The sequence below is a fragment of the Sceloporus occidentalis genome, unplaced genomic scaffold (assembly GCF_023333645.1).
Source record: "Sceloporus occidentalis isolate IW3139 unplaced genomic scaffold, rSceOcc1.0.p SCAF_2, whole genome shotgun sequence".
In the NCBI taxonomy this organism is placed as follows: domain Eukaryota; kingdom Metazoa; phylum Chordata; class Lepidosauria; order Squamata; family Phrynosomatidae; genus Sceloporus; species Sceloporus occidentalis.
In genome coordinates this window covers 92,950,456-92,968,916 of record NW_028316982.1, presented here as the reverse complement: position 1 = coordinate 92,968,916, position 18,461 = coordinate 92,950,456, and the positions used below count along the sequence as shown (strand labels likewise).

Here is an 18,461-nt window from a genome sequence, read left to right as displayed (position 1 = left end):
TTGTTTTAAACTGCATAGTACTGAAGAAGCAATGTGTTCAGAATAAAAGTGTGGGACTATGGGGGAAAAGCAAACCAAAAATACAGTTGGATGCCCAAGGTTGTTTTTTTAAAAGTGCTTGCTGTGGCTTAGTTCTCATTAAAGCGATAAATCTGTCTGGGGTATAACACTTAAGAACTGTTTATAGGATGGCAATTCTACTTAATGGGTGAAAATCCTAAATATAGAAAACTGGTTAAGTCAAGAGGTCAGGGAAGGGTAAACTAGGATATCTGCATTCTCCCTGACATCTAGTTTTCTAAGTGCAAGGAATCTGTTCTTCATTGACGACTATTCAACCACGTGAACTCCACGTGCCAAAGTAGTATGGCTCAGGTATCTCAATGAGAATGAGGTCTAACCAAACAGAAGGTATCTAAGAGATTACATGGGTCATTTAACTTGATGGATGTAAACAGCTGAACAATCTAGGGGAAAGTTCATTAATGGATGTAAGCATACCTTTACCACAGTTTAAAGTGTGTTTTAAAGTGGATGAAGTCCAATTAAACAGTAAAATATTAAAAACAACGTGTTGTAATAATTTATTTTTCTTTTCAGAAAAAAAAAAGCTAAATACAAAGCGGACTGAGGGAGGGGATTCTTTTCACCTTGGCTAGGATGGAGACCAAAACAGATAGGCTTCTATGGCCTGTGACATTTTGCACACAAGGCAAGTAACATCTTCTGTCCTGCTTGGGAATCCTGTAAAGCATCCTAAGGGAAGAAAAGCGATTGTGTGTTTATATTAGACAGCAACATGTGGGTGCGATACAGAATGGAAACAAGGCTGTATATTACGTTACTTAAACATTTGGATTGCACAAGATCACACCAGGTCGCCAATTATTGCAACACAGCATCTCCAAGGTAACTACAGGTGATTCACCACACAGTGTAAGCTGTCAGAAGTACAAGAAGCCATCTTGCATAAGGAGAGCATGCTTTTGAAGGATGAGAGTTTTCCCCTCCAGTCCTAATGTGACCACCTGTTTAACATGTGCTTAGGACAGGCCTAAATGACTAACATTGCACAACCTGAGCTTGGAAAATTCCTTTCTTAGATGGCATCACTCCTGATCCCCTGACCAGCAGGCTCAGTGGTCATACTAGCTTGGGGGAATTATAGGATTGTTAGCCTAAAAAAGAAGGAACTTCTGAAGCTGGATGCAACTATTTTGGGCAGACTCACATATACATGTATTTGGTGAAGCTGTGGGACAATGCATGAATCAATTCTATTTAACATTGGTTCAATGTTCATGATAGTTTTGTTTAGTCTCTGGCGTTGAATGTGTCATTCACAAAATTAAAGTTATCACCACCATCTTCTGTATTTTTTACTTCTGCCAAGGAGATGCTCTTGTCACTCACAGACATTGGCTAGTCTTAGGCAGTCTAAAATCTTTTCTCCTCTAAGGATACATGCCTAGCTGAGTCTGTAAAAGGTACTTGTTTTGACTACTACTCCCAGAATTTATTTTGCAAGTGGGCATCAACTCTAGATAGTTTTTGGGATATAGAAAATGTCCAGTTATCATTCAGCATGTGTTAATTTGCTAATAAAGTGCTTCTTAGAATGAGGAATTCTTAAACCGGATTCATAATCTGCCTCAATCCAAGAATTTAAGGCAGGCACAAATATGCCAGGCCTCTTCCTCTATTCCTCTCCCTGTCAATGGGTTCAATCAAGTTTTAGAGAGAGAACTGCAGAGTTCAAAGGGAGTCTGGAGACTCAATGTGGTGCATAAATTATTTAGGAGAAGGCACCTAGTCAGTTTTAATTGTCATCCCATAAGGATGGCAAAAGACTTTTAGGTATGCTGAGCGCAAGCCCTTTAAGGATGTATAGATCATTATCAGCACCTCAAAATATAGATTATTATCAGTCTGTTCTCTACAGATATGCAGATTCTTTAGACATTTTCTAGATGGAGAACAGCATCAACAAAAGTACCCTTCTCATTTTTCTTAGGGCCAGGGGAAAAAAAGCAAAGACACTAAAAATGGAAAAAACCTTTGGGCATAAAAAGGAATGCTCAAAGTGCAACAGCGCAAACTATTACTCTCTTTGATAAAGCTAGTTCATTTGCTGAAGGCTCATGCACATGAACCTGGGATGGCTTCAAGCCAATTTCCATATAAACTTTCAAGGCAGGAGATTGGTTTCATCAGCAAAGAGCAAGACAAATAGCCCATGGCTGTCATTCTACAAAGTGTCTTTGGTGGGGGGAAGAAAGATACAGATTCAAAAGAAAACACTTCTCCCACCTGACCTTTAGTTTTTAAAATTGGCTTTCAAAATCACAGCTTTAACACACAGCTATTCAATGGATCAGTTCATTAAAAATGAACTTCTAAGTGGAAGTCTTTATTGACAAATTAACTACAGCAGGAATGGTCAGAAGGCAGATCTGGATCTACTAGTACAGTACAAACACAGGAGATCTTTTGGAAGGAGTCTGCAAGATTTCAGACTCCCAAATATTCAAAAATATCACCAGTTACTTCCCACACCTCTGTTGATGGATAAAACTCTCTTATATTATTTCTTTTCATCCAAGAGATGCTAAGGCCACTCACTCTCTGCCATATTCGAATTTTGGGCAGCCTGAGATCTCTCTAAGAGGGACATATGCTTGGCCCAGAGCTCAGAACAGTTGCTTTTTGGACCATTATTCCCAGAATCCTCAAGCCAGCATGGCCAAAACATGTAACATTTCTGAGCTCTCTCTTGGCTGTATAGCATTATGAAACAAATGCAAATACTTTTTAAGGTTCTGCAGAACAAGGCAAACCTGAGGTAAAGATAATCTATTGTGCTGGGATATCCAAGTGAGAGCCTATGGCAGCCCATATAGGTTGTCACTTAGATGTCCCAACACAACAGATAGTCACAATTTCAGTCTTGACATTAGTAACAAATATTTCATCACAAAGCAATGCTTTCATATGTTGGATCACACCAGAGCTTCTTTAATACAGATCAGCATGAACTGAAATTCATATAATATTATTCAGCCCTGATTCTGGATTTCTTCTGTCTCCAATCAGTCTATTATCCTCCATGAGATGAAAGTAACCAAACAAAATGTGACAAACATTTCATACATACTTCACCTTTGGCTTTATAAATGGCAATATGTTCTCTTCTTGACATACAAAAAATGATAAGTAGTAGTTTTTTGTGGCATGTGAGGGATGAGTGATCACAGAGGTACAGATTCAGCTTCCATTATCAGGGTACTGCATGAGCAAACCGCCTTCACAGAAATTAGCTCATGCAATTTGCAATGCACCCTTTAACATACATTGCTAACAAGCACCTTCAACACTGGTCTCTGGTGAACCACATCAAACCAGAAAGACGGGATTATTCGCTGTTGTGTTCTACTCAAACCTCTTCAGTGAAAACTCATTACTTCCTCTTCAGTGAAAACTCATTACTTTACTTCAGTACATACTTCATGTTACTACCGGAAATATTTTCCCCTCAAATTGACCCAATGAATCTTAGTTTATGGATGGATTTTATCATCTCTTCTATGTCATCTTTTCCTCTTTTCTTTGGAAGACAATGTAAATCCGAATGTTATTTTATTCCCAAATTCCCAAGAACTGTGTGAAAACTCAAGCAGTTAAAACCGTTCTTTGTAATATAAAGAACTGTTTTTAAAAATTCTGACACTCCAATGAAAACTGGGATTAACACAATCATTAAAGATGTAGTCTGGATACTTTTAGTCCTAGCGAATGCAAACCAGAACACCGCCTATGGCTAGTTTTCTAAAGCACGATGGTAACAGGTAAATTAAACTGGAATTGAAGAATCTCCTCCCAACTGATGCCAGGTATGAAGACTGAAACCACAGACATTAAATGATTGGCTGAGCTATGCATAACATCTTCTTTTCTTTTCTGGCTAGAGGTATTTAGACATTTGAGCCTCCAGTATTTAAATAACAAGATGCAAACAGAAGTTTTCTTGATAGCAAAATAGCCTCAGATAACTAAATATCTAGAATAGACCAACTGAAACAATGGGATTTATATAAGTGTTGATTTACTTTTTAGCAGCTGATTCATTGGGCCTACTCTAGATGGAATTAGTGATTAGATTTAGACATCCCAGGTAATAAAAATAGTGGTTTTAGGATATTTTGTTATTACTATTATTGATTGGGAGAGAAATAACAAAAATGCCACCAAGACGTACCCATCAGCTTCTAAACAAACAAGCACCTAAATTTTTTAAAAATAGCTGTCTCCTGAATGACAGGTATTAGTATAAACTCAAAATGATGGAACACTTGCTTTGAAGTGTTCATTTTTCAACATTTTGTCTTCTTTTCTTCCTCTAAGGAATCTTTGTAAACTTACACTTTAGCCTAAAATCCTAATGTTAGTTTCCAATGAGCTCAAAATAATGACTTCTAAGTAAACAGGTTTAGGATCACACTGCACAATTCCAATAATGCTCTGTAACAGTGTAGCTGCACAGATTTCAATAGGGCTATCTTATACAACTGCAGAAATATTGATCACAAAGCCTCCTATTAAATTCTGATAGCATAATAGTTAGAAACAGTGGTCTTTAAAGACATTTAAATTTCTATAATTTCTGTAACTGACCATGGTAAGACACAAATCACTGTGAACAATTAGGACATAAACCCAAGTAGCTCACATTCCATCGTACCTAAACATGTCTAGTGAATATAAACATTTCCAAAGTGAATTCCAGAGTTCCCACAACTTCAACAGATGTGCAAGTTTAATTTGATCATTTCCTTCTCTTTCCAGTTCTTGGACTATAAAATCTTCAGATCAGGGACCCACCCCTCATATTAACTTTGCTTCATCAGGCATAGTGATGACACAATATAATGAGATAATGCTACCCTATGAATATTTCATTTCTTTAAATATCACTGTATATTTTCTGCCTCAGGAAGTCTTCCAGAAAGGTAGCTACCTTCTCTAAAACACAAAAATCCCAGCAGTGGAAGTATGGTCTGAAGTGCAGCTCAGTGGAGCTAATCTTAAATATACCGGTCTAGAATCCTTACTGAAGACAACAGTTTGATCTGCAAGTAAACATATTTATGAGCAGGTTGTTAACCTTTGTGTTCTGCCAATGTCCAGGTCACCCTTTTTATGTGTAACTACTTGCTATTTTGCAATTACTCTGGATCACTGTGACACAGGCTGTTCTGTAAAGTTCAACTTTGTTCTGTAAAGCTCACACTCGTGCACAAACCTTAAGATATGTGCTGATCAGGTGGATCCTTTTCTCTGAGACTTTTGATAATCTTTCAAAATATAAAAAATGGAAAAGAAATTAGGTGGCACAGTATCTATTCAACAGCAAATGAAAAAGAAATTAAATGTTACTGTATCACAGAATCATAGCCTTAAGAGACCACAAAGGCCGTCCAGTCCATGCAGGAACTCACAATTGAAGCACTCCTGACAGATGGCCATCCAGCCTCTGTTTTAAAACCTCCAAAGGAGACTGCACCACTCTTCAAGGCAGACTGCTTTGCTGTCAAAACAGCTCTTACAGTCAGAAAGTTCTTCCTACTATTTAGATGGCATCTCTTTCCCTTTAGCATGCATCTTCTGCTCCATCTTCTATTCTCTGGAGCAGCAGAAAACAATCTTACTCCATCCTCAACATGACATCCCTCCACGTATTTAAACATTTGAATGAGAGGTGAGAGAAATCCAGCTGGTTATCACTTACAACCTCTTACCCCAATGTCTTTTAGAAACCACCTTGCTATAGAATAAACCCCAATTCTCCAATTAAACTCCTCCTCATTTCCTTAGGCTGCCTCCACACTGCAGAAATAATCCAGTTTGACACCACTTTAAAGTTGCAAGGCTGGTGCAAGCTTCTTCTTCTTCTTGAGATACACTATCTTTAATTCCCCTGCCCATGTTCATTTACTTACAGTGCTTCTCATCAATTATAAGCTTCATCCCGAGTTATTTAATTTAGATATAATAATAATAACAATAAAATAAAACAAAAGGTACAGAAGCAGCTTTTCCAGAGAAGGGCAGCTCAGGTCGGTGTGTATGTGTGAGACTGCTCACATCCCAGCCACCCTCTGCTTTTAACAAGGCCACACCACTCTCGTGCATGTACTCTGTGTGTGTGTGTGTGTGCTGAGTGGGAAGTTGGGAAATCGCAGGTTTCAGCGTTCTTGGGTTGGAAGAACCAAGGCACACACTCCTCTCGCGCCCCCTCCCTGCCTGCCCTGTGTGCCGGCGCGCGCTCCCTCCCTCCCTCACAGCCGCCTCCTGATTGGCTAAAGCGGGACCAGCCTACGCGTGGGATCAGTGGGTGTGTTGCCCGGGGAGGCGCTCCTATTGGCTGGCCCTAGGCGGCGCTGAATGAAGCCACTCGGCTGCGAGGCGGAGGCAGATGCACGCGACACAGCAGCAGCAGCAGCACCTTGCAGAGTGTGCGAAGGGAGGATGCGCTCTTCCAGTACATCTATATTATTATTATTATTATTATTAGGTATGGCCATGTTAGTTTGGAAAAAAGAAACACTCTGCAAAGGGATAGTATAAAATTACAAAGCAAAGCCATGGGGGTGTGAGAAAGGAGCACAAAGACCAGACCATTATTATTATGAATGGATTATCCCTGCAAAGGGATAGTGTAAAATTACCAACCAAAAAGAAGTCAAAACTGGAAGGAAGAAGTTGGCAGCATAAGCTTTCCTAGACTTAAGTCTACTTCCTCAGATGCATTTGGAGGAGTGGGAAGCCAAGGGCAGACCTATACATGCCATAAGTGTGTGAGAATGTCCATTCAAATTCAAAATCCTTTGTATAGCAAAATGAAGTTGCAAAGCAGAACTTGGACTTGCCACTTGTGACTTCATTTCCATACACAAAGGATTTGGAATTTGAATTGACATTCTCACACACTAATGGCTTATACAGGTCTGTCCTTGGCTTTCCAAGCCACTAAATGCATCTGAGGAAGTAGACGTAGGTCTAGGAAAGCTCCTGCTGTCAACCTCATTCTTCCAGTTAGTCTCAAAGGTGCTACAAGATCTCTCTACATACTGATTCTACAGACTAACACGGCTATATCTTTGACAGCACCTAGAAATTTGACGGAGGAGGCTAAATGTCTCACAAAATGACAGTTCCCAGAATTCCCTAGCCTTGAGCCAGGACAGTTAAAGCGGTCTCAAGATGGACTATTTCTGCAGTGTGTTTTGGACCTTAACTCTACTTCCTCGGATGCATGTTTTACTAATCATCATCATCCACAATACAGGGATACCTTTTGCTCAGGGTGACCACATGTCCTCACCGCAAAGGAGGGCAAGGCACCACAAAATGGAGGGCCTTCAAGAAAAATGCAGGGATATGTCCAAAATAATATTAAATTCATGCTTCTTAGTCAGGATCAAAATGGAGGACATGTCCTGGGAAAAGGAGGGCTTCTGGTCACTTTGCTTTTACTGGGCCAGCCAAAAGGCACACTGCAAGCTTTGGAAGTGCTTCTCCCCACAATAAAGGTATCCCTCTTTTGTGGATTTGAGTCTTAAAAGTCAAAAATAAAACTCGTTGTATCACAGAGTCATAGCCTTAAAAGAGACCCCAAGGGCCATCCAACCCAGCCCCCTTCAGCCATGCAGGAATGCAAAACCAAAGCACTTCCAACAGATGACCATCCAGCCTCTGTTTAAAAGACTCCAAAGAAGGAGACTTTGCTACATGGCCATCATGGCTACCCCTGGATCATCATCATCATCACCATCATGCTGTTTCGCCCCCAAAAAACTGGGACACAAAGTGACTTACCAATGAAAATAATACAATTTTAAAAAGAAGGAGGGAGACTTTGCTACCTGGCCAATACAGCCATCCCTGCATATATTACTGCTGTCGTTTTGTTGTTATTGTTATTTATTTACACTAGTATTTATATCCATCTTCCTCCCCCCCAAAAAAATTGGGACACGATTTTTACCAATCAAAAAGAACAGCAGAATTAAAACATGCAAAAGTGAGCCACAGACATCCCTTCCTTCCTTGTCTCTCTCTTTCTTCCCTTTGTTTGTACCATCTGCATCCATTCCATCCATCAATCCAATCATCACCATCATCATCATCATCCTATCCTAATATCCTGCTATTGTTAGCATAGGCCTCTATGTGTGGGGGTCTTCTTCTTCTTCTTCTTCTTTTCTCCTGCACGTCTGAAAGCACAGACACGTGAACAAACCAGGGAAGCAGCCCATTCCTCCAAAACACACACACAACCCATCTTCCCCCCCCCCCCTAAGCTTATTAATATATTTTGTCATTGTAACCCGCCTCGATCCTCTGGGAGAGGCGGGCTATAAATAAAATTTATTACTATTACAATTCTTATTCTTATTAAAAGGTGGCTGGTTCTCCCTGGAAAAGGCGAAAGGAAGGGGCCAGCAAAACACAATCGCTTTGCAAAATGACGCAAAGGCTTATTTTAACCCCAAAAACACAGAAGAGGAGGAAGAGGAGGAGGAGGAGGAGGGGGGGGCAGTAGTGGCCGCAAAATGTCGGACGGAGCCCCCAAAGACTCATGCTTAGAAACCTTGGGCCCCCAACCATGCTGCTCCTCAAAATGGAGGGCGTTCTGGAGCCTCCTGCTGGACTTACGAGGCCTGTTTTTGCGGCCCGAGTCCACCCTCCGTCGCGGCCGGGGCCCTGCTTTCTTCAAGGGGGAGCCGAAGAGGGCCAGGGGCGGCGGAGGCGGGTGGGGGGCTTCTCCGTTGCTGCCTGAGGCGGGCGAGGCGGAGGAGGGGTGGTAGCCGTTGTGGAGGAGGAGGACCTCTCCCTTGGGGAGCGAGCAGGGGGCGGCCGCCGATGGGCAGGCAGCTTGGCCGGCTGCCTGGCCTCGGAGCCTCTCCCCCATGGCCTCGGCGGCGGCGGCGGCGACCACCACCACCTGCCTCCGCCTTTGTGCTCGACGTCGTCGTCGTCGTTGTCCTTGATCTCCTCCTCCCTGCCTCCTCTGACTCTCTGAGGCCCAAAGCCCAGCCCTAGTCCTCGGAAGACAAGGAGGAGGAGAAAGGGCGGGAAGGAGGAGGGGACAGGGATGGATGGAGGCCTGGCAGGAAGGGGGCGATGGCGGCCTCCTCCTCCTCCTCCTTCCCTTCCCTCGCCTTCCTTCCTTCTCCTCCTCACTCAGCGCCTGCCATTTCCTTGACAGGATTTGGTCAGAGGAGGCCTGCCCCTCAGGCTCAGAGAGAGTGATGATTTGTACCCAACTCAGTGGGTTTCATGCACATTAGGGTGGCCACAGATACCATAATAAGCCCAAAGGAGGACATGGAGTACCTTCCAAGAGAAATGTTGCCACACATGACCAAATAACACTTTATGATGAGAGAGTGTGATTGGTATCCCCTCCTCAGTGGGTTTCATGCACAGCAGGGTGGCCACTAAAACACCCAAAGGAGAACATGGCACTGCCAAATGGATGACTTTCCAAGAGAAATGTTGGCACACATGACCACACATGAGCTTTAAAACACTCATAGCAGTATTAAATTCATGCTTCTTAATCTCAAAATGGAGGACATTTTGAGCATGCAAGACAAGGCACTGCCAAATGGAGGACCTTCCATGAGGAGTGTTGGGACACATGACCAAATAAAAGCTTTAAAACACTCATAGAAGTATTAAATTCATGCTGGTCAGGTTCAGAGTGGAGGACATTTTGAGCACAGAAGACAAGCCACTGCCAAATGTAGGACCTTCCAAGAGAAATGTAAAGACATGAGCAAGTCAAAACGTTAAAACACTCATAAGAATAATTCATGCTAGTCCAGTTCAGAAGGGAGGGCATTTGGGGAATTTCTTCTCGGTGGAAGGTTGGAGCAGAGGGCATGTCTTGGAGAAGGAGGACCTCTGGGTTTTCTTCACAAGATGTGTACAGAGGAGGTCTGCCTGTGGCCTTCCTCTGAGGCTGAGAGAGTGTGACTTCCCCCTCAAGATCACCCCTCCTCAATGAGTTTCATGCAGGGTGACCACCAGATACCAAAACCCAAAGGAGAACATGGCACTGCCAAATGGAGGACCTTTAAGGAAAATACAGGGACATAACTAAATAAAAACACTCATAGGAATAATAGATTAATGCTTCTTAAGGCAGGCTTAGAATGAAGGGTGTTTTGAGTATGGAAGACAAGACACTGCCAAATGTAGGCCCTTGCAAGGAAAAATATGTAGGGATGTGACTAAATAAAAGATTTAAAACACTCATAAGAATATTAAATTCATGCTAGTTGGACTCAGAAGGGAGGACACTGGGGGAATTTCTTCTTGATCTTGAAGTATCTTCTTCTTCTTGCCCTTGGTTTGAACTTCCCTTTGATTTCTTGGATCTTGGGGAAATGGTCTCTCATTCTTCCTTTTTCGTTGTTATCTTCTATTTCTCTGCATTGACGATTATAGTAGTTTTCTTTAAGCTTGCACACAAGTCGTTGGACAGTTGCATTCATGATTCCAGTTTTGTTCCTATCCCCCATTACTTTCCCTCTTTCTGTTACTACTTGAAGGGGCCTGAGAAAGTCGAACAGTGAGTGAGGAGAGAGTCTGGCCAGCAGGGCAACACCGCTTGCGCCAGTCCAGAGGAGCAGAAAGAGATAAATTAAGAGGGAGAGAACATGAGGGGAGAAAGAATCAAGAGGGAAGGACATAAGAGATAAGGACTGGTGGAAACTGTCTTACCTTTCTGCTAATCCTGTGAAGTGATAGGCTATTATTATACCTGCTTCACAGATTTTTTTTCTTTGTTTGAAATTATTTTAAAGCAACCATTATAACAACTTTTCTATTCTAATAATAACTTAATGAATACGCCACAGCTGAGCAACAAGAGTTTTGTGTGTGCTTGTGTGTGTGTGTGTGTGTGTGTGTGTGGTGTGTGGTGTGTGCGTACTGCATGTACATGCAATATAGATACTGATCAGGTATAGTTGATTGCAAGTTTCACTGAGAGTAGATGCAACAAGCCTTTCTTGTTTCTCTTGTTTTAATCCCATGTCTGTCTGCAAGTTCTTATACTTAATTTCCTATGTAGAATTTTGTAATACTAACCAGTGCTATTTCCATTTTATAGATAAGAAACTAAGGTCAAGAGGTAGAATGCAATAATAGGCATATTTACCTAATATGTTTTGAGGATTTACTTGTAGGTAAGGATCTTCATATCCCTAGTGAGGGTATTTAGTCTTAAAGCTGTTGTGATTTCACCAGTCACATGAATGCATAGTTAAGGGAGGGACTGTTTTCAGGTTATATTTTATGTAGGACATAATGTGATGGTCCAGCTGAGTGTGGGTTAAATGACAGGACTTAGCAACTGCCTGAGCAATAGGTAAACACTAATCCCTCACTTTCAAATAACCAGTGAACCTCCTCACCACTTGATCCAAAGATGAACCTGCAGATCAAAGAGTAAGCTTCCTTGGCGAGACTGTACCTAGTGCCTGTATTTTTATACCAATGTAACATATTAGCAGTGATTGTTTATTGCATTTTATAGATTTTGTTTTACTGTATACAGTATATATTTTATTGGCACACACTGCTTTACATTTTTAAAAGGGCATAAGGTCACTGGTATGCTGCTAGTCAGTAACCATGTCATAAGTTATTGCATGACTGCAAATGACCCTGATAGTAATCTTAAAAGTCAGTCAGCCATCCTCAGCAGTGGAGGTTTGTGTTGCTGGGGAGTAGTATGCAGCATGATGTGGCCAGCACCCTCCCACCAGCAAGTCAGAATCCCACAGGGGTCCCTGGTTCTGTGCCTTGCAGCATCACTTGTTGGTGAAAAGGGGTTGGTTACATCATCCTATAACACCCCACTCACCAGCAGCATAGACTTCCATCACTTCAGGACTTCACTGGAGATCTGATATGAGATAGCAAACCTGCCGCCCAATGGGATGGCTTCTTTACCTACATTTGTAAATAACACAAAGATTGGAAAAGACAATATTAATCTTTAGTGCTTTCTCAACCTCTAGTGCTGTTCCATTAACGTTTCACTGCTAATGGAAGACCCATAACATCATGTACACTTGCAGGAGCATGCTTATGCAGACATGGGTAACACTGAATTTGGTGGGTCTTATTGCCTCGTCAAAATGGTTAGGACTGCAGCCTTAACCCCCAAGGATGAATATGAAGTGGATTTTGAATAAATTTTTCTTCCTTCCTGCACATGGCACCATTTATAGGGTCTTTATATAGAAGGCTATTGTGAAAACCAGGATAGGCAACTTGTAGGTCTCTATGTGTAACTGGACTGAAATGTCCATTAGCACTAGCCAGTGTAACCAATAGTGTGGGCTGCTGAGAGTTACAGTCCAATAATATTTAGAAGGACACATATTGCCTATTCCTTACATAAATGAGCCACCTCTATCCTCATTGGAGGAACCATTTGTAAATAGCACTCCTGTATCCCAAACTTCAAATTGTCTGGACCTCTCTTAACCACACATTCCCTTATTGACTGTAGTATCCACACAGTTCTGAACTCCATACACCCCAGTCTTCACTTCATATTTTGTTATGTTATAGTACTAAAGATTTACTGTGAGCAGTAATTATGCAAATATTGCTTCATCACAAAACAGTAGTTTGTATCAGTGGCTTCATTACTCCCTGATTCCTGGCCATTTTCACTTGACAGTACAATGTGAGAGGTGGGTGAGTATGTGCAAGTGAGGTCCAAAAGACACTGCAGAAATATTCCAGTTTGAGACCGCTTGAACCGCCCTGGCTCAGTGCTGGGAATTTTAGTTTATTGTGGCATTGGAGCTCTCTGATAGAGAAGGCTAAATGCCTCACAAAACTACAGTTCCCAGAATTTCCTAGGACTGAGCCAGGGCAGTCCATGTGGTCTCAAACTGGTTTATTTCTGCAGTTTGTTTTGGTCTTGAATTTGTAAATTTAACCCAGTTTTGACAAAAGTGGTGGGGATCATAGTAGGATTTTTAAAATGGTTGGTTGGAAGTTTTATTGGAGAAGAGAGGCTTATTCAGTGGGAAAACATCTTTTCAAATCTCAGCTTGTGTCGCGGCAAGGAGACGTGGAGACGAGAGTGGGGTTCACAAGCCTCCTCCAGCCAGGTTTTTTGGCTGGGCTTTTTATTGTCATCTTGCTTACATTAGTCCGTTGTTTGCCTTACAATCATTTGCTAGGTTACGTGCCCTTTTTGCAGTGGAAGCAGGATGTGAAGACCGGCTAAGTCAGCATGGACTTATCTATCTGATTATGGATAAAGCATTGTTATCTTGAGAGAGGGTCACAGTCCTGTGGTTTGCCAGCAGAACTACCACATCTCAATCTTGATGAGCATTGCTATCCTGAGAGAGGGTCACGACCCTGTGGTTTTGCCAGCGGGATTGCTACAAGCTTGGGTTCAGGACCACATCTGAAGCAGACTAGCTCTGAATAAGACCAGGTCAAAGCAGGACATTTCCAATGTGCCAAATCAGGCTCTGAAATGAATGTAATGGTTAACGGATGTGCCCTCATAGAAATTCTTTCCAAGTAGTTATATAGTTATGTCACCCATTAAATATGATTGGACTGTAACTCCCACATTGTGCCCACCCCTGAGTACACACACTGTGGTATCCTGCTGCTTGGGAAATGGCTGTATGAAATATCCATCAAATCATCTCCATCCTTCTCAGAGGAATCATCACTGACAATATGAGCTTGTACACTCCCACATACCGATGTGTGTGCATGTACACATATATGAATATACAGATATATTTATCTAAGTCCATGATGTATATATTAAGAAGGTTATAAGGAACACAAAGCTGTGTGTACAGGATGAGCTCAGACATGTTTCAGAGTAGTATGTATGTTCAGGGATATTTCTGCAAAAGCAGCCTTTTGGGGGCAGAGTAAAAAGGGGGGGGAATAGAGGGCCCGTACATACAGGCCAAAATAAATCTGCTTCGGGTCACTTTGGAGGCAAGCTGTTTCAATGATGCATGTGTCCTAAGAGGCCAGGAGCTGCACCAAAGCTGCGCTCCAGTCCTTACGACTGCAGCGTGGCTTTGGCATGTAGGGAGTTATGATGAATAAAACAACAGCTTTTTTCCTGCCTAACTGGCACCAAGGTCACAGGGCAGGACAGACCTGGGTGATGGATGTGTCACACCCTGTATTTTCCAGAAGAGCACCCAAGGCTACATCTTCCCACGTCCCACAGAACTCACCAAAACAGTATTAACATATTTGCTCTCGGAAGAGACACAACTGGGAGAATTAACAACACCCCCCCCCCCCGGCAACCCTTCAAACCTGTGAATGCTACCTCATCACTGATATATTATATATTATTTCAACATCCTGCTTCAAAGTACTGGATTTAAAGTAATGGAGATACCTGGTTAAAAACCTTGAGCTGCCAGTCACAGGTATATACACAAGCCCCAGTAACCTGGTGTCTCCTTTACATGGAGAGTGCTCCAGTGCAGAAAATGCAACAACATTTTTTTTGTCACGAGCATTCTTGTTTGTAGCAAATAAAAATAAAATAAATCCCTGCATGTGGAAAATGGATGAAATTTTGGGACATTGTTTATAGCTGACAATGTGGTAGAATATCTGCATTGTAGGTCTAGTTCAGTGTAGACTCCACAATAAAATGTGACTTTGTGGAACAAAAATGGGCTACCCTGGTGCATGAGGATTAATAATCTGAAGTTTTCTGAGTTTCTAAAAAATACAATATGTAGACAGTATCCCCTTGTTGAACCTATATTAGGAAAATATGCTGAAGTTCTTTCAGAATTAAGATCGAAAAAATATCAGTGGAGCTACTAAATATAATAAATCATGTTCTCTTAAGCGAAGACATCAGCTGTCTCCTTACAAGCTTCAAAAGACATTGTACAAAGCTGTATGCTACATTGTTTGGGACTCCCCCTCCCAGCTGAAGGCTAGGTCAAAACAGGCATAACAGGTGCAACATATACTTGGAACATATTACCCATGAACCAAAAATATTTCCCAGATCATTTCATGTGTGTTATTCTTATGCAATGCCAGTTACCGAGGAGGGAGTGTTCATCATGTTTAGGAAAGCAATTTTAGCAAGTAAGATTTATGCACCTTCTCAAATGACTGTTAAAATATAATGCAGAGCATAGAGCATGACAAAAAGAACATCTATTTTCACTGCTAGCGCATGTATACTCCAGGAATCACTGTTTCTTTCTGGTTTTAGTCTCTCAACATGTTAAATTAGTCTTTTAAGGAACTGTTGTAATACCTTTGAAAACATCAGATATATCCTCCCCCCCACCCCATATGATTCCATATACTTCACCACCACTTGACAAATTAAACCTTTTCTGGTATGGAAATAAGTGATGAGGGCAAGAAAAAAGAGTCCCGATACTAAAAGGTAGTATTTTTGCAGCCTTTCTGAGGCCCTGTGATGGGCATCACATTATAAATTGTAGAGCTGAAAGAAGTCTTGTAGGTAGGGATAAAAAATAATTTTGTTGACTTTTACGATCTTGACTAAAGCAGCCTTTCTGCACTTCTTGAGACTCACTGCAAAAAGAAACATGCCTTGCCTCAGTAATTCCAATGTGCAGTCCTTACACAGCATTTAGAAGGAATGAAATGTGAACAATATGCACTTTATAAAATCCAGATAGCTACAGAGGCGCACATTCACAACTAAAAAGATATGCAAACACATTTTAGTCAATGGGGGAGAGAATCCATACTTTAGGTGGATTCTACATCAAGAAATGTAGAGACCAGGAAAGAGCTTTTAAAATTATCTATGCAAACACGCTTATAAAAAGTGGGATAGGCTATGCACCTGATAAGTGGATTTGTAATCTGTTGACTGGCTGAACACAAAGGGTGCTCAGCTATGGTTCCTCTTCATCCTGGAAAGAAGTGACCGGTGGAGTGCAAAGGGTTCTGTCCTGAGCCCAGTGCTATTCAACATCTTTATCAATGACTTGGATAATAGAACAAAAGGGATTGCTTATCAAATTTGCAGATGACAGCAAGTTAGGAGGGATAGCTAATGTCCCAGAGGACACAATTCAAAATGACCTTAACAGATTAGAAAGCTGGGCCAAAGCTAACAAAATGAACTTCAACCGGGAGAAAGTGTCTATATTGGGGAAAATAATAGTATCACTTTATTCTGCTTTGGTCAGGCTTCAGCTGGAATACTGTGTCCAGTTCTGGGCATCAAAATTCAAAAAGGATGTTGACAAGCTGGAGAGTGTTCAGAGGAGGGCGACCAAAATGGTGAAGGATCTGGAAAGCATGCCTTATGAGAAGACACTTAGGGAACTGGGTATGCTTAGCATGAAGAAGAGAAGGTGATGAGCCCCTTTTAAATATATGAAAGGATGTCATACTGAAGATGGAGCAAGCTTGTTTTCTGCTGCTCCAGAGACTAGGACACAGAGCAATGGATTCAAACTACAGGAAAAGAAATTTGACGTCAACATAAGGAAGAACTTCCTGACAGTAAGAGCTGTTTGACAGTGAAACTCCCTTCCTTGGAGTGTGATGGAGTCTCCCTCTTTGAAAGTTTTTCAACAGAGGCTGGATGGCCATCTGTCGTGGATGCTTTGATTGTGAGCTCCTGCATGGCAAGGGGTTGGACTGGATGGCCCTTGGGGTCTCTTCCAAGTCTTACAAACTAATCTGAAACAGGGATGAGAAGAAAATGCAGGGGAGGGAGGGGAGGATTTGGAGAAATTAAACAGAGAGAAATGGAAACATTTTCATATACCTCCCTGTAGTCCATGATGAAGGAAATCCACAGATGGAATGTCCAGAGATGGAACATCCCAAACAAATGACTTCAAATTGGATCCTTTCTTCCTCTTCATTAACTAATTCTATTGTTGGGTTCCTCTTGTCATTATTAATTTCTCCTGACAGTCAAGTAGAAGTCTTTGCTCATTTCTATGATGACATCAAGTATTATCATGTTCCCTACAGCCTTTCCCTTCCAGGCTGAACACACCCACATTCTCCAACCTTTCTTCATAGCACTTATTTTCAATTTGATTGTGTTTCCTGCCATTTGTTTACACCCTACATGAATCCACTTGACTAGCACAGCCCAAGGGGAAATATTACTTTGCATGACCTGGGAATTATGGTTCTATTAATTCAGCCCCAAATTGTTTCCATTTGAGCATGGAAACTGTCTCATGCTGCTAATCCATGTTTATCTTATGATCAAGTACACTCCCAAGGTCTGTACCATATGCAAAGCCAGGTGTCTCCCATAGTTTACCTGTGCATTTAAGGTCCCCCCACCTCCTTCTGAATATAGATTGCTGCATTTGGACTAATTACATTTAAGCATGCTACATTTCCATCCAGTTTCTGTTCTCTCAAGGTAATGTTGTATATTGTTCCTTAAAGGTTTAAGTATTCCTGAGTTTGACTACCAGAGTATGATAGGTGGAGAGTGAAGTGCAGCTTCACTGTAGAAACAATGCAGGTTGACACTACTTTAACTGCAATGGCTCCATTCTACGAAAAGCACATTTTGGCAGAAAAGGCTAAAGATCTTGTAAAATTATATATCCCAGGATTCCATAGGATGGAACTACAGCACTTATAGTGTAGATGCATCCTTAAGCTCCTTTGATGATCTCTCCTGAATAACCAATCATGGCTACTCTCTCATCATGCCTTTAGTCTGGCTGGTCAGTGCTTATTTTATGGCTGTTGCATCATGGTTTGGCCTGGTCTTTATGCAAGTTATTGATTTCTGGCAGATGGCAATGTGCTGCCTGCGAAGTTTTTCTGGACCATTGTGCAGCTTTCTTCTTGGCTTTTTGCAGGGAATTGCCTTTCTGCTTTTTATTGATGATCCTGGCAACATTTGCCTGAAAAGGATAATAATTTTTTTATTTCATAAATTATGCAGTTTTGAATTACGAATCCTAGGGCTTCTGAGATCTGAAGACTAAAACATCTGAAAGGCCAATGGTTCTACACTAATCACAAAGGAACTATATTCCTTACTGTTTTTATATATCAAGAAATAGATCAGATCTTTATAGCCACACAGTCAGGCTTCCTCTTTTAGATTAATCATCATCATCATCATCATCATCATCATCATCATCATCATCATCATAGAATTTTGTAAATAACTTTTTTTGAGAGACTCTTAATTGGGAGACATTTCTTCCTGCTAAAAGCAACAAAGTCACAGATAATTTGCAAGTCTGTCATTACCGCAGAGCCTTTTAAGCAAGTATTGTAACAGCATTTGCAGTTTATTTTTTTTAACCTATAATTCTGGCTTATTGGTTTTAGAAGGTTTCATCAGCTTTTTGATTACAACTGTTGGGGGA

At 41.4% G+C, this 18,461-nt stretch overlaps 1 protein-coding gene across 5 annotated transcripts in view; it reads right to left on the bottom strand.

The window, feature by feature from the left end:
• Nucleotides 1–9,096, bottom strand: part of LOC149318700 (pantothenate kinase 1) — a 37,557-nt gene extending 28,461 nt beyond the window's left edge. Inside the window, exons 1-3 of one of the 5 annotated variants that reach the window (XM_089510308.1) lie at nt 8,716–8,797; nt 5,300–5,351; nt 651–756 (exon numbers count right to left, since the gene is read on the bottom strand). Coding sequence is in view for 1 of the 5 variants with exons in the window: in XM_089510307.1 (XP_089366433.1) it covers nt 8,716–8,971 (256 nt within the window). In the remaining 4 variants the exon portion in view is untranslated. Of the gene's footprint in view, nt 1–650; nt 757–5,299; nt 5,352–8,650; nt 8,672–8,715 lie in introns of those variants that run through there. The other 4 variants (XM_089510309.1, XM_089510310.1, XM_089510307.1 and 1 more) reach the window with 4 other exon arrangements.
• Nucleotides 9,097–18,461: the final 9,365 nt, after the last annotated feature.